General features: G+C 34.0%; 1 protein-coding gene across 1 annotated transcript in view; it reads right to left on the bottom strand.

Annotated features, from left to right (window-relative positions):
- The window catches only part of CSMD1 (CUB and Sushi multiple domains 1), a gene marked incomplete at both ends in the record, with an annotated part of 996,476 nt that overhangs the window by 27,292 nt on the left and 951,862 nt on the right, over positions 1-17,322 (bottom strand). Inside the window, 3 exons of the mRNA XM_079550635.1 lie at positions 3,623-3,805; positions 5,979-6,152; positions 7,495-7,683. Coding sequence (XP_079406761.1) covers positions 3,623-3,805; positions 5,979-6,152; positions 7,495-7,683 — 546 coding nt within the window. The remainder of the gene's footprint in view (positions 1-3,622; positions 3,806-5,978; positions 6,153-7,494; positions 7,684-17,322) is intronic.

The raw sequence follows: 17,322 nt of genomic DNA, 5'->3' as shown, positions 1-17,322 counted from the left end.
AAGCCAATTGCCCAGGACCAAGACCATGTGGTATTTTGAATACCTCCAAAAAGATATATTCTATGACCTGTCTGAGCAACCTGTGATGCCCAGATGAAAGCTCCTAGGCTTTTGTTTTGCCTATTGCCTCTTGTCCTGTCCCAGGGCAACAATGAAAAGAGCCTGGCTCCAACCTCTTTGCACCCTCCCTTGAAGTATTTATAGGCATTAATAAGACCTCTCCCAAACCTCTTCTCCTTCAGGCTTACTCTGAGTAATACTGATGTTCAGCATCATAAATGTCTTTTTTTTAGTTGTGGTCTTCAGACAGAAGGAAAAAGGAAGAGGTATATTTCTCATTATTACTTCCATTGCATTGTTTTGTGGGTTAGATAGAAACAAAATACCATAGTCCTGGCTTTTCACTGCTCTAGAACTGTTACAGATGTCTCTGTATATTCCAGGTTTCTTTGCAGGAGTCCCTGCCTGCTCCCAAATCATCTGCATTTTTAGTATAGACAAAACTATAAAGGTTTTGTCTTTATATTGCTTTGGATTACTAAGGCATTCATAGAATCATAAAATCATTAATGTTGGAAAAGACCTCTAAGATCAGCTAGTCTGACTGCCAACCTGTCAACACCATGCCCACTAAATCAGGTCTCTCAGTGCCATATCTACAAATTTCTTGAATTTGTAGGGACAGTGACTCAACCACCTTCCTAGGCATCCTGTTCCAGTGCCTGACCACTCTTTCAGACAATAAATTTTTCGTATATTAAACCTGAGCCTCCCCTTGTGTAACTTGAAGCTATTTTCTCTCCTATTGCAGTAATAAAGAAATATATGCTGTTCAGCTCTAAAAAGAAGAAAAAACATTAGTGCTGACATAGCAAACTGTAATAAATAGGAAAGCCATTTGAAAAAAGAGGCTCACCTCCACCTCACCTCCACCTTGCCACAACTTCCTTTGAGAGAGTTGTAGAGAGCAGTAAGGTCCTTCCTAACCTTCTCTTCTTCAAATTGTAGCTCCCTCAGCCACTCCTCATAAGGCCTGTACTCCAGATCCCTCACCACCTTTGTTGCCCTTCTCTGGACACACTCCAGGGCCTCAATGTTTTCTTGCAGTGAGGGGCACAAAACTGAACACAGTACTCAAAGTGCAGCCTCACCAGTGCCAAATAAAGGAAGACAATCACTTCCATAGTCCTGCTGGCTACACTACTTCTGATATAAGCCAGGATGCCATTCATTAATTATTTAATGTGTTGACACTGTATTTGAACTGTCCTGTATCTTACTAGAGTTTTGGATGACCTGAGTCTGAACTCATAAGGATAGCATGAGATGCTTTTTAAAGAATATATGTGCACTGACCTGCTCACCGCAAACTTTGCTGCAGCAACATTTTAAATGACTTTTGCTTTTATGAGTAGGAAGAGAACCACAAATCTTACAATCTCTTCTGATCATAATGCAGTGGATAATGGTCTCATATGGCCCACTAAAGCCTCAGCCAAAGAAATAAAAATAGAATGCATTCTGGAATAATCCAGTTTTCAAATGAAATATGCTTCATATCAGCTAATCCAAACAGAAACAGCCACAAATGCTTTTCTTTTATAGGTAAGTAGCTGGCCATTAATGTGTACTTTCCTTCTGAGTCTATCAAAAGTTGCTCGCAAAATGGTTACTATATGGCACAGATAAAATCAGTACAACAAAGATAAAAATGAAACATAAAGAAAAGAAAGAAAATCACATGAAGAATAAAGGTACTGGTATTTATCCACAATTCCCAGCTTTCAGCTGTAAATATTAGGACAAGGAGCCACAATACGATGGCTTGAGATTCTGTCTCTTTCTAGACATGAGACAGAACCCTGATACAATAAATAAAATTAAAAAAAAATCACATAGTTCATGCATCCTGCAAAAGTTTGTTACAGATTTCACCTTGAAGCCTGAAGAAGGTAGAGATTACTAATAGAAATGCTATGTTTTATGCTGCACTGACAGCTTCTATTTTATGCAGATTTTCATGGTTCCATGCATGGTACTGACTGCAGGTGTTGATGCAAATCGTGTGCACACTCTTTCTAGTAGGGAACCTTAATATCTTCAAGAAGAAACAGCAGTTCTCAGATTTATGCATGAGGGGATGTTTATAGTGCTTCTGAGAATACCTGGGCTTCTTTCTGTTGTCTTTAGATCTCAACTTTTCTCAAGGATTTGTGTGTGAAAACATTTAACATCAGACCTTCAGTGAAAAAGAAAACAAGGACTAATGACAATGACATTCCAAATGAGTTTCCAAAGATAGGAATGTTAAAACTGATATGGAGCCAGGGTTATCAATTCTGAAGTGACTTCCAGCAATTCTGCCTATGAGGAAATATACATTGGCAGGAAGCCTTTTAAATATTCTTGGGTTTTATAAGCATTTTGGAGTCTTTGATGTTCTGTATTAATTACTTTAGCAAATGCTAAATCACTCAATCACAGGTTCAAACAAGGGGATTAACATACTATAATTTTATACAGTGTGTGACTTCTGGATAGGTGGAATAAATACCAGCTCTCTTTAATGGCAAGCTGAGATAAAACCAGTTATAAACTCTGAGAATTTGCCACTGTGACATGCTTTACACAGTGTGTGCAGGGCTGAAAAAATGGTTTCCTCATAATCTCATTGTTACTTAAACAAAAAACAATCCAAGCAGAAAGAAAAATTGAAGGAAAGGTTTCTTTTCTTTGTTTTTCTGGAAACATAAGGCTTAAGAGAAAAAAAATACAAAAATCAGCAGTATTTCACACACCACTGATTGCCACTGACTGCTGCCATCTTTAATCTCTCTTAGACAGAAAATAAGAAAGGACACCGAAGAACTTCAATTTTCTCCTGTAAATATTGACTCTTTGCCTACTGCCATTTTAATACAGTTAGACAATCAATCTGTACTGACGAATACTGAAAAAAAACAATTGTTAGATGCTAATAAAATATCATTAATAAAATATAATATTTTATACTATCTTCCAGTTTATAGATTAGTATATCAGACATGAGATACTACAGAATCCATAAACTACTTTTTTTCATTTCATTCTTACATGTGTGTTCTTCTGAAAAGTCTAACATGGAAATACTCGTTCATAAAATAAAGTCTCTAAGAAAAATTAATTTATGTGGAAAAATATTGTTCTTAGTTAAGAAAGCAACACTATTTTGTCATTTGTTCAGTCCTTGATTCCTAGACACTAGACAGAAAGAGATGAAGATGGATGATGGCTTTATTTTTATCACTGTTACCATATTTTCAAGCAGTAGCATGTTTTAAATTTCACATTTTACCCAGGTATCTTTTCTCTATTTCCAGTCTCATTAGTTGTTGAACTAGAATTAGTTGTTGAACTAGAATTATTTTCTCCCAGTCTTCTTTATAAACACAGACTCTATAAAACCTTAAATGTTTGGACTTTTGTTTTTAATCAAAATATAAATTGCAAACTATATCAAATTCCTGCAGAAATACTTGAAAGCATATTTTTGTCATATATTTCCTTTTTAATTAAATAATACAATTCAATTTGTAACATATTCTGTGGTGCCAGAAACAGCAATGGCATCATGAATACTTACCTTCACACACAGGCTGTATACCTGACCAAGATCCATTAAGCAGGCATGTTCGTTCTGAAGATCCTCTCAGCTGATAACCCATTTCACAGGAGAAACGAAGCAAACTTTTTATTTTGAACTCATCTCCTAATCTAGACCCGTGGGCTGGTATTCCTGGGTCATCACAGTAGCCAGGATTATTTCCTATAACAATACAACACAGCAGAATTATTGGTACAGATATTATAGGTAACTGTAGTCGCAGTATGGATTCTGTCTTGTGAATAATTCTTCTAGCTGGATTATTCCTATCTCATAGGTCTGATTAACCAGTCAATTGCCTTATCATAGGAAGTGGCTGATACAGTAAGTGTACAGTACAAGGTTGTCAAGGAGGTATGGTCTCAATATCAACAATTTATTATAAATTTTGTTATATTTTTTGTTTATCAGTCTTCATTATTTTCTTTGAGAGTTATACATCTAGAATGAATTTCTATTCAAAGCTTTTGTATTATCCAAAATACTCCAACACAATTCCGTAGGTTGAACTCTGTCTTCTTATATATATATTTTTTACCATACACATGCTTCTCAGATACAGGACGAAGCCTTGAACAAACCCTGAGATCATATTTATACAATCATGCTTTCAGACATATATTAATATATTAAAAAACAACAACAAGAAAACCCTCCAAGCAAATACAAGTTTAAAGTATTATATTAGGGCTGTTTTTCCTGCTTCTTTAACATAAACCCTATTAGTTGTCTCATTTGTCCAGGGCTCAGTCATTCTTTGATATTACAAATATAATTTCTTTTTTTTTTTTTTTTTTAATGGAGTCAGCTCCTGAGTACCTACCAAAAAAAGTGTAGTTACTAACACAATTTAAAATGCTTTAGAGAAGCAAGAAACTTTTCAAAAACTATCATTTTTTAATTAATATAAATTGTTCTCTCCTTTTCCTACAGAATTGCCTTGCTCACTGGATGGTTTCAGACCAAATTCAAAATTAGATAATTAAATACTGCATCAATAACAATGTTTTAGTTGCACTAAATACATTTTCACCTCTGAAGAGAATTTTTTATGGTTTAAAAAATTATATTTTTATAATATAGTTAGAAGTTCTAAAAATATTATCACACTGAGGACTATCATCCAAAGAGTTTCAATTTCTTTCCACCAAAATCAGAATTTCCCTTGTGGTTGGAAATATTAGATAACAGCACTTGAGGGCTCTGACATTTAAAATGTTAAAGTCTTGATGCAATCTCAGATCTGGCAACCTTTACTGAACAAAAAGGTGATGGACATAAACCTGAGCTTAAGATAAGCAAGAAAAGACCAATTCTGTGTGGAAATGATCCACATGATTGTCCCGCAGAGAATCTTTTCAGGTCTAGACCATGACAGCAGTGAGTACCACAGCTGTGAGAAGATTCTAATTAAACTTTCCTTTTTAAGCAGCAGAGAACAGAAAGGAAACATGATTGATTTAAATTTATTTCCTTCCCACAGTGCTTCAAATCCTGTTCCTTAGAAAACTAGTTTGTAAATGGAGAATTGTCAATGAACACTTATTTAGAGTACAGAATTAAAATATCTTACAGCTGTTTGAATTAATAAGTAAATCAAATCCAAATTGAATCATATCAGTTCAACAGTGAGCATGTCCAAGGCTTAGGGGAAAATATAAGATTCTATAATGAAGAATTTTCTCATAAAATTTTCTTCCTCAACTTCACAGGTTATCTTTTTTAAATAAATACACTGAGAACGTCATTAATAATTACTCCACTTCCACAAAACTAAGTAATTTTCTATGGCTCCTTCTAAATTTGGGAGAATGGGGGAGAATACACTGTTCTTATGCTTCTTGACAGCGCATAAACATTGCAGTTTTTTTTTCATATTTGCATATTGCATTATTGCTACTAATAAATAATATTTATGCTTGTGAAAAGCAATTCATATGGTAAGAAGCTTTTCAGCTAGTATCTTTGCTGTGATGTTTTATAAATATTTTTACATGTGACAATCTTTGTTTACTTAACAGGAACTAAATGCATACATGTAAGTCAGAACTCTTAACAGTTTTAAACAGTGTTTTGTGGTATCTGTTTACTGCAATATCCAACAGTATCATCTAACTAAAGAAAAACGTACCAAAGTAATGACAGAGAAAATGAGAACAAATGTTATCAAATATCTCAATAAACTATCATAATTCAGCTGAAAGGCTTTTTGTGAAACCAAAATATACCTGGAAAAGAATCAAAGTAAGTATCTGCCTACAGTTAAAAACTGCTTGAGAATACTATCATTCATGTAATTCCAAGGTGACATACGGGTGACAGTGGCTACACCTACCTGAACAGTGAGGGAGAGTCCCACTCCAGTGGCTATCTTCTTGGCACTCCCTCGTAGAATTTCCTATGAGCCTTCGACCCGCTGTGCAAGAATAGTGAATTATGGAGCCATATGTAAATTTGTCTCCAGAAAGAACTGCATTGGCAGGTACCCCAGGATGTCCACAAGAAATGGCTAGTGAAGGAAAGGGCACAATATTTAAGATGTTTTTATGACACAGGAGAAACCTATTACAACCTTTATGTACAAAACTGGTTCACAAAATAGACATATTTCTGGAACTCTGTTTCTTCTCAAGTTTCACTGTAACTAAAGATAACATACTCGTCATTTGTAATACTAAACATAAAAACTACACGTAAAACTAAGTTATCTAGCTTCCCATCTTCTTATACACAGCATTCTTTCTTCATTTTTTCCATTCATAATTCTAATTTAGAAACTTTATTTCTAAATTTATACACATTTTATCTGTCAAGGATGGGAAAAAAAAAAAACAGAAGATGGTTATTGTTGCAGTTTGTTTCTTTACTATAGATAAAATAATAATGATTAGCTTTATCATACCTACAAAATAACTAGAGACAATATGCACAGTATAGAGAAATAAATACATAAACAGAAATGTGGAATTATTTTAAAATGTATTGCACTAAGCAAGAAGAAAATTTATTACTGATCATTCAGGTAAATTATGAATCACCTTAAGTTAATGTGTGATTTTTATTTTAGAAAAAAACCACCTATATTGGTATATAGTTTGGATATAGAATAATTTGAAAACTAGAAGTTCAGATCTGTTACATGAGGAAACACTCATAAACTAAATATGAGGCAGAAATAAAATCCTGAATGCATTTTGTGTAAAATTTAAGTCACCCAGTGCAGAAGGGAAAGCAAAGAAATAAATTTTTTTTCCTAACTCTAGTAAACAGTCACTCCAGTCATTCAACCTAAACAGGAAACACTTAAGCAAAAGCAACTGAACTTGAGGAGTTATATCAGTTATTGGATCTCTGGATTAAAGATATTTATTAAAAAAACAACAAAAAAAAGGATTGTTCCCGATGTCCATTAAAATTATTTGCATATTATTTACGTTATATTGGCTCAAATGACAAGGTCAAACTCACTGCACGACAGATTTCTGCTAAAAGGCATGGTTCTTTCACAGCTCCATGTTTCTGCTGCTTTCTTTGAGCTGGCACAAGCATTCATGTGGCAAATCGTGAAATTTTAGATTTCTCTACTTGTTTTCAGGCACCAAGAGGGAAAACCAATCTCTATTACTGACACTTGAAAAAAAACGTTTCACAGTTCCCTCTAAAATGTATAATTACATTTATATGCCATCTCACCTTAACGTTTTTTTTTGTTTGTTTTTTACTGAACTGTAGAATTTGCAGTATGTTCCTCAGTACAACTACAATTTTCTTTTTCCCATCATGACTAAAATTAATGAACCATTCCAAATGTTAAATCTGAATGACAACTGTTAGACTGAACGAATACTTACACAAACACTTTGGCAGTGATCTATCCCACAAGCCATTAGATTTACAGGTCAAAGCAGATGAGCCCAACAGATAAAAGCCCTTTTTGCAATGGTATGCCACACTTGTCCCATATTTGAAACTTTGAGGATAATTCTGTTGGCCATGACGAATAGCATTTTCAACAAAACCAGGATCAGAACAGTTCACCACTGTAAGACAAGCAGTGTTCATCATCATTTTTATGTGAAGAAAACCAAACAAAAATGAAATCAGTACATTGCTTAACAGTTAAAAAAGAAAATAAAAATTAGGTATCATGATGATGTACATAAAGCAACTTAGTACAACATTATCTAGACTGATGAAGAGACATGGTTCACATGTAAAAGACCTTTTTTTGAGGTATAGTAAAGCTATGTAAAGCTACAGCATTTCTGAAGTAAAATCATTTGAGTTCTGATTTGTGCCAAATCCACTGAAAACTTTCACCAAATGAGCTGCATTTAGCTTACATTACAACCTTTATTTTCTACTTATGTTTTTTACTACTCACATTTATTTAAATTTATTATTATAATCTTATAAATGTTAAAAAATATATCATTCTAACCGTTCTATGGTTTTATGAACAGACAAATATTATTTACACTAGAAGTTATTGAAAGAAGCAAATATCCTTTATCTCCTGATGTTTTTTTCTGTCCTTTAAAACAGATAAAAAAAACCGAAGTCCTAAAGTCCTAAAATCTCATTTGTCTCGTGAAGCTGCAAGACTTGGCTGTAGGATCTTTTCCACTTGCTCTGAAGAACTCCAAAATTTCATGTTTCTAAAGATCTCTAAATTTAAGTATTCTTTCAAGATAAGGTATTCTTTTTAGGTTACATAGGAAATAGATTTCATTATTTCATATTGTTTCTTTTTATCCCATTGTTACTAACCACTGTCATAAGGTAAATTTGAGAAAATCTTGAGAAAGAAAATGGAATATTAATGTAACAGTTACATCATTTCCAGAATTACTTGCAATACTTTTTAAAACTTCCTTCAGCACTGAAAAGCCTCAGGAAAGCATAGTAGCTCTGAAATGACTGCCCTTCATCAAACATGCTTTATCATGTGCTTGAAAAAAAAAAGTAAATATTTCCACCCTTTTCTTTCTCTCAGAATGACTTTTTTTTTTTTTTTAATTTTTCAATTTTGTTCAGGTAAGGGTATGCAATATCATTAAAAAGCTTTTTTTTTTTTTTTTTTTTTTTTTCATCTTTGCATGATAAAAAATTCACAATTCTACTTACAGGTGTTTGCTGCCTAAAAAAATTTTGACTCTTATTTTTAATATTAGATTAAAATACTTACAATAGCTGAAAGAACAGCTTTGAAACAGAGACTATAGTCATGTTGTTTATGATTTCACTGCAATTGCTTTACCATGAAGAACACTGCATTTGATGATAAATTTGCTATATTCACAAAGTGCCTCCCAGATAAAGTGCTTTGGGAAGAAAAGCAAAATAATATTTTGTATTAAGTTTTAAACGAGGGCCAGAAATGCAGCAGATGCACTGGGACTCATTTTTGCTGGAACCAGGAGGATAGTAGGCATCTACAGGCACAAACCTTTAAGAAAAAAAGACCTTCCAGAGAAAAGAATAAATGCAGGCAAGTTGTCAAGGCTTAATCGGTCACATCTGGGAATTGTGAGACCTCCAGGTTATATTGAAGTACTATTTCTTCAACTAGAACACTGTTACGAAATATTTCATGAACAAAATACTGAAAAAGTAATTCTTTTACTTCTTGTAAAATAAGCAATAACATATAACTTTAGAAATTCTACTTAAATTATTCCAAAAATAAGCTAGTATAGGTAGCTTTCTATTTATTTCCATGGAAACCGCAACAATAACTATTAGATAGAGTAAATTCTCAGTTACAAAATAGTATTTTTTCAATAGAGTCCCCACCTCTCCTTATGCATTTTTGTCAACGAACAGGAGCCTTCATGCTGCATTTGTAAAAATCTGCATGGCTGTCTGTCATGACTTGTCTTTCACTTTATTGTTGCCACTGCTGAAATGCACCACCCACCACCTCACAGTGCTTACATCCACTGCTTGGACTCTATAAGCATTCAGCAAGTGTTGATGAATGTCAATTGGTGCCATTTCTTCTGCATGGAGGAATTCAATGGCACACCCTTGCTTCATACACATTTCCGTGTCAGATACCATTTTATCAGACTGCCCCTCTGCTGCCATCTGTCACATGGCAACAAAACCTATGCAGTATAGCTGGAAAACTTCAACCTCTACTGTCATAACACTATTGTGCTGTCATGGGCCAACACAATAAAATAGGAGGCATTACTTTCAGAGCTGCCTTCGTAATAAAGTACAAAATTATTTTTCCCAGTGCAATTTAGCGAATGTCATTTGTATTACACTCAAATATACACTGTTTCAGTTGAGATAGAACACTGAAACTATTTAATCAAATTCTTTGAATAGCAATATCAGACAGTTATACTCAAATAGGACAAAAAACCAAAAAGTATTGAAAAATTCTCACTTTATTGAAGATCTTCCATATTCATAGAGGAATATAAATTTGTTTCAATTTTTTTTCCCATCCTACAGATTACTGAAGTCTCTCCCAAGATACAGTTTTTAACATATATTCATTAGAGCTGTCCCTTTAACTTCTTAAAACTGAAGCTTTGGTTTAATGAGTATGCCTGACAAGTTAGCTTCTTGAAGCCAGTAACAGAAATCAAGAAAATAGACCATTGTCTCATGAACGTATGTTGGCCCACATCTACACAGAAGCAATTCTAACTGAATTATGTTTGAAACACAACAGGGGAAAAGCAAATCAAACCAAAACAACCCCTCTTCCCCCCCCCCCCAAAAAAAAAAAAATCATGCAGATTTGAAATATACGAAGTTTAGAGATTATATTAAAGTCCAGAAGAATCAATTTGTCTGTGCATTACTGTTTTCATTCTTGTACCAGTAATGGCTATTTAGCTAATTTAGTCATAAAATGCACAATAATCACTGTATGCAGAATTTAAATACGTGCTCTGTGCAACAAAAAAACTGCATCATACATGAACTCTTCTATCAAATGATTATGAAAAGAATACTATACCTCGAGCTAAAAAGGAAAATATATTAAAAAAAAAAAGTTGATGTCATTTGATATCATCTATAGATTTTAAAAAAAATGTATACATTAGCGTGTTGTGGCTAACAAGAGCTCCAGTAAGGAATACTTTAGAAATGAATTTGAGTTGGCTGGCATACAGAGCTAAGGCAGTAGTTTCCCTGATTGCCTTTCACCCTGGGGACCTAGTTTTAAATCATAGTGAGAGTAGAAGGAGATTGCTTTCTCTCAATGACAGCTGTCAAGGGTTACATGGGAAATGAATTCTGGCACTCTCTATTTAGTCTGTTGAGAAAAGTAGGAGAATGCTTTAAGTCTGCCCTGATGACTTCAAAACCTCACACTGAAAAGATTCAAACCCTTGAGGACAAAGAAGTGAAAAGACCATGCCAGAGTCCCCTAGGCAGTTTTCTGTTAAAAAGTTGAATGATCGTAAAAAAAGTACACCATTCATAGTATTTCATTTCTTATTCTATTTTTTTTTTTTTCCACTGACAGAAACAATGTTAAGCTCCTTTTATAACTTTTCTCTATTTGAAAAGTACTGCATTAATGTTGGTATCTAGAACACGTATAAGGAATGCGACTCAGCATGAATAAAAGTAGAGAATTCACTTTGTATTAATGACAAATTCTAAGAACTGCTATCTTTGGAAACGTGAGCACCATTACGGTATTTCCAGCCTATGGAATTTTAGTTATGTTCAGAGCAGAGTCAACAACACATAAAAATGGCAACTGCTCAACAAAGGTAAGAGAATTTTTTTTAAAAAAGCAGCTATCTCAACTTCTCTTTGAAGTCTCAGAAACATAGAAGTCATTTTTTATTGCTACTTTTTTTTTTTTTTTCAGTGGGAGCCAGCCAGAGAGTAAAGTTTTCATACTGAGTCTGGTCACATTAACCATAAATCTAAAATATTTATTTAGGAAGCAAAGTACTTTGTGAATAACATTTTTGCATATACTATTAAGATCTATAAGAAATCATATGTCCTGGCATTGTATCTTGGATGATCCCAGATCAGAGAAATGTAGTACTTGAGTATAAACAAGGTGGGTAATAGTGCAAGTTAACATTATTAATCTGCAGATAAAGACTGGAAGAAGAAAATAGTTCATATTACCTTGTGCGACAAAGGCTAAAACACAGTTCATTTTAATTGCATTCCAAAATATTTTGCCATTGATATGAATTTTCCATTGCAAATGTCCACTCTCTCTGAAGCATTCAAGGCCAGGCTGGATGGGACTTTGAGCATCCTGGTCCAGAGGGAGGTGTCCCTCCCTATAGCAGTGGGGTGGAACTAGATGATATTAGAGGTCCCTTCCAACCCAAACTATTTTATGATTCTATGAAATGTTCTCTCATTGTTACAAAAAAAATAACAATAATAATAAATAAAATACTATATTTCCTAAGGGAAAATTTCTGCCTAACTGCTGTGATACCTAGATAACTAACTCACTTGATACTAACATAAAACTGGTGTAAGAAGTACATTAAAGAAAAAAAAAAATAAGAATTTGCAGTTAATATTCTTGGCTTTGTACAGAGTTGGTTTAATGTTACAAAATAATACTTTTTTTTGATCACTAGTTTAATTCATAAAGCATGGTTTTTTTCTATTGGATACATAGTAAAGCTCATCTTTTTATATGTGTTTCTGTATGTTCATTTATTTGTGGGCATAGACGTGCAAGTAGAACCAATTCAGTAATTTCTGTCATGGTAGTACTATCTCGGGAAGAATGTCTTAAAATCTTTCTCTTTAGTTTTTGGTTTTTTGTTTTTGTTTTATAATCAGAGCATTGTTTTCTACATGTGAGAGGAACTCTTCGGTTGTACCTTAAAGATATTTCTGTTACTACTTTTTGAGGTCTTTGCCAGATCTCTAGGCAGGTAATACTCCAGAGATGAGTCATTTTAAGTCCTGTGCAATCTCTGCTACCTTCAGGAAAATAGCTCAGATGCTTTATCATAGAATCATAGAATCACTCAGGTTGGAAAAGAACTTAAAGATCATCAAGTCCAACCACAACCTAACCTTCCTACCCTAACTCTAACAACCCTCCACTAAATCATGTCCCTGAGCATCACATCCAAATGGTTTTTTAAATACATGCAGTGATGGTGACTCAGCCACCTACCTGGGGAGCCTATTCCAGTGCTTAGCAACCCTTTCTGTAAAGAAGTGTTTCCTGACATCCAACCTCAACTTTTCCTGGTGCAACTTCAGGCCATTTCCCCTTGTCCTCTCACCTGTCACCAGTGAGAAGAGACCAACCCTGCTCCCGCTGTAAGCTCCCGCTGAAAGGTCAGGTACTGGAAGAGAGCAATAAGGTCTCCTCCCCTCAGCCTCCTCTTCCCCAGACTAAACAGCCCCAGTTCCATCAGTCGCTCCTCATAGGGCATATTCTCCAAGCCCTTCACAAGCCCTATTGCCCTTCTTTGGATCTGCTCCAGCACCTCCATGTCCTTTCTGTACAGAGGTGCCCAAAAGTGAATACAGTACTAGAGGTGACGTCTCACCAATGCCGAGTACAGGGGCAGGATTACTTTCCTAGTCCTGCTCACCACACCATTCCTGACACAAGCCAGGATCCAATTGGTCTTCTTGGCCACCTGGGCACACTGCTGGCTCATATTCAGCCAACTGCCCATCAGTACACCAAGGTCTCTTTCCATCAGGCAGCTTTCCAGCCACTCCTGAAATTGTCTGGGGTTGTTGTGACCAAAATGCAGGACCCAAGACTTGGCCCTACCGAAACTCATACAGTTGACCTGGGCCCATCGACCCAGTCTATCCAGGTCCCTCTGTAACACCTTTCTCCCCTCAGGAATATCAATACTCCCTCCCAGCTTGGTGTCATCTGCAAACTTACTGAAGGTGTACTCAATCCCCTCATCAAGATCGTTAATAAAGATCTTAAATAGAAGCAGCCCCAGTACCAAGCCCTGGGGGATACCGCTTGTGACTGGCCGCCAACTGGATTTAACTCCATTGACCAGAACTATTTGGGCCCAGCAGTGTTTCACCCAGTGGAGAGTAAACCCATCCAAACAATGGGCAGCCAGCTTCTCCATAAGAATGCTGTGGGGAACAGTGTCATCCCACATTTATGGCATCTTCCATTGCACCTCATCTCTTTATTTAGAAATTTAAACAAGCTCTAATTGGTAGTAAGTAATATTTCTCTGAAGATTATGAATATAGTATGGACATGAACAGATTAGGCATACTTAATATCCAAAGTCTCAACAACAGCCTCTGGCTTTAGAAAAATAACACAGGACAAGAGACAACATCTTCTTAGTTTATATGAATTGTTGATATCATCATAGATGAAAAACTCATCAAATTCAGAGATGCTTTATCTTTAGATAAGAAGAATCGGTCAATAGTTTCAATCTCTTCCACCCTTCTATCAGTTGTCATCAGAAAGTTAATTTGCCTTGTCAGTAAAAGAGAGGAACACATCATCACTGATTCAAAAGATTTTGCCAACTAAGGAAAACATGATGAAATTGACAGTTCTTTGCACATACCCGATTTTTGCTAAGATAAAATGTCTGACTAAACTCTTCAAAAACCTATTGTTAATGAGATTATTATTAGAAAAAAAAAAAAAAAAACAGGAAAAAAAATCAAATTAGGAATTCAGTACAGAAGTAGAACATATGAATAAATCCTAGATTCTAAATCCTTTATTACTAACAAATAGTCTGGAGTTGCTGATATAATCATTAAAAAATGTGAGCTCAAACCGCTGTAACATTGCCAAATCTGTTAAAAGTTTTCTGTTTTCAAGAATTACATTTTTAATGGGAGAAAAGTTCTTGAATCTCATTTCTAAGAACATAAAATATTCTGGAGATAATAATAGCAAAAAATATCCATATAAATGTTTCCTGAAATGTCAAAGCAAAAATATCAGAGTAAGATAAGCTCCTTCTTGCAAGTCCTTGCATTCCAGATTTGATGAAGAGTGGCATTTAATAGAACAGTTCTTACTTCAAGCATAATATATGGAAAAATGACTTACAGTACAATCAGGAGTGCAGAGGCCTGACAGGGCCATCTGATTCTATTCTCATTTCAGTGGTTAAGAGTTATTATGAAACATAAAAATGCAGAGACTGGCTTTTTGTTCAAAGACAAAATGGAAAGCAGTACCAAACTTCTCATGGAAAAAGTCCATGCTGAACATATTTGTTTCAGGATATATAATCTTTGATGTGTAATTTTTTTTTTTTTTTTTTTTTTTCAGGCTAAAAAAAAAAAAAAATCAAAATAATTTCTTTAATAGATTTTCTGCCTGTTGCTTGCTAATTAATCTTTTTCTCACAAGCAGCAATATATACTTGCAAAAGAGCACCTGAGAATTTTCTACATTTATTTGCTAAAAATAACAGTTTTACCAGACATTGGCTCTGTTGCAATCTAAAATGAAGTAAAATAAAATAATCATCTCCAATAGCCTCAAGTAGTATTCAATATTTTGTAGTAACTGCATGTAGAGTCTCAGAGAAGTGAAGCCAAGTTCATTGTTGGCTCAAATAAATTCAGTCGAGATTTGAAAGAAAGGTCATATGTAAAATCTCTGTTGAATTAAATGATACAGTTGGGTTGGCCCAGAATATCAATCCCTACCTAGTAGTATATTCAAGGAGAAGGAAGATTTACTTCCTTTGTGCATAGATTTGTAGTTCATCTTTAATACTGAACACACCAAAAAAATTTTTTACTTGTTAGTTTAAAGCAATTTTAGAGGGATATGTAGAAGCCATAAGAAGAGCTACTACTTCAGGTAAATTTAAATCAATTAATTGAAATGAAATGTTATATAAGTCCTTCAGTTAGCAAAACTTTGGTTTGTTTTTTTAATTATGCACTTAAAATTACCGTTTCAATATGTTTTATTTCACAAAACCTTATGATTTCATAAATGGTATATCAAATTTTGCTCTAAGTGAGATTATATAAATATGCTTATGCTAATAGTTCCTAGACAGAAACTTTGCCCAGATACACAAGTAGAATTAGACAAGGGAGATGCATTCAAAGAAGAGAGGACCTCTGAGAGAACCTCTGCTGATACAGATGTTTAAAGCAAACTGCTCTGCTCTGTACTCTTTCCATTTCTTTGAGATAACTCCAATGAATGCAGATATTGGTATATAAATATTCACGGTGCTGATTTCAACTACATTTCAATCTTATTGATTAGAGGTCCTAAAATCATGTGGTAAATTAAAAAATAAGGAAAATGAAAGCATGAGAAATGACATTGGAAGGAGATAAAATCATAATGACATTGGAGCAACTGTAAGGCTCAAATTTCTTCATTTTTATAGCTTTACTTTTGAAATCTTTGATTTCACATCATTTTTCATAAAATTCTTTTTTTCTCTTTTACTTTTTTTTTATTATTTTAATAAATGTAAACAGTTCAATTCAAGTAAATAGTTCAATTTATATGTAAATATAAGTTGTAGTTTAACCTGGAACATCACACAGCCTTTTGCAAATTCCCCCCATTCACAGTGAGATGGGGAACATAATTGGAAAAAAACAAAAACCTCAAAAAGTTAGATAAAACTACTTATTATGTCAGAAAAGGAAGAAAGAAATTATAGCAATGATAATTATTATATATTAGTACATAGCAAATATAGTGTATTTACTATATATAGATAGCATATATCTTTACAAAACAAGATATATATATATGTAAAGATATATATGTATATAAATGTATAGAAATATATATGAAATTTTATATATATATATATACATATATATATACATATATATAGATATACATACATACATATATGTATGTATGTATATCTTTACAAAACAAGTGATGCACAAAGCAATTTCTCACCACCCACATACATTTTCAAAAGAAACCAAAATACCTTACAGACAAGATAAAGGTCTGCTTTCATCAAAGTCTAGTGACACAAAATAGTACAGAAGGAAAAAAGAAGCACAAAAGTCTAAATAGAAACAGCTTACTGGTTCCTATTTCTTCTTTTCCATTATGAAATTGCTCTGCTAGTTAAGTCATTTGAATAAAATCTTAAGGTACTAACTAAGGGAATTGCCATTTTTTCATTGTTTTAATGAGAATGAAAGTTCTAATTCCACACAGACTGAGCTTGAAATTGCAGAAGTTATCTCTCAAATGTGATGAGCTAACGACCAAAGATAATTATTATTCTTAGGAACAACCACTGTAAGAAAATACGATTTTTAAAAAGCCAACAGGTGGAGATAATAAAGCTAACAGTATCTGAACTGAACTTACATCATTTTTAGTCCCAGTGTTACTTTCGCACAACTTTAATGACTGCAATTTCCTTTAGCACGTTAAAGCCAAGTTGCAAAAAACAATGGTGACAAAGAAGCAGATAGTGTCCACCTCTACTATGAACGTAAGTGCATTTCTGGCACTATGAGGAAGTCATAGGCATAAGCAATTTAGGAATTTCCTAGAATGCACTAATGATAATTGATGATAACAATGATGATAACAAAGTGAGGTGCCAATGAGTGGTGTTTCAGTGGACAGCTCCATCTTTATGAAGTTAATATGACTAGGCATGACATTTCAAAATTAGGCTTATTAAAATTTATTTCCTTCTGGAGAGTTCACAAAAAGAACAATAAACTGT

This window comes from Tetrao urogallus (genome assembly GCF_951394365.1).
Source record: "Tetrao urogallus genome assembly, chromosome: 2".
Taxonomy (NCBI): domain Eukaryota; kingdom Metazoa; phylum Chordata; class Aves; order Galliformes; family Phasianidae; genus Tetrao; species Tetrao urogallus.
This window is presented reverse-complemented; position numbering and strand designations above follow the sequence as displayed.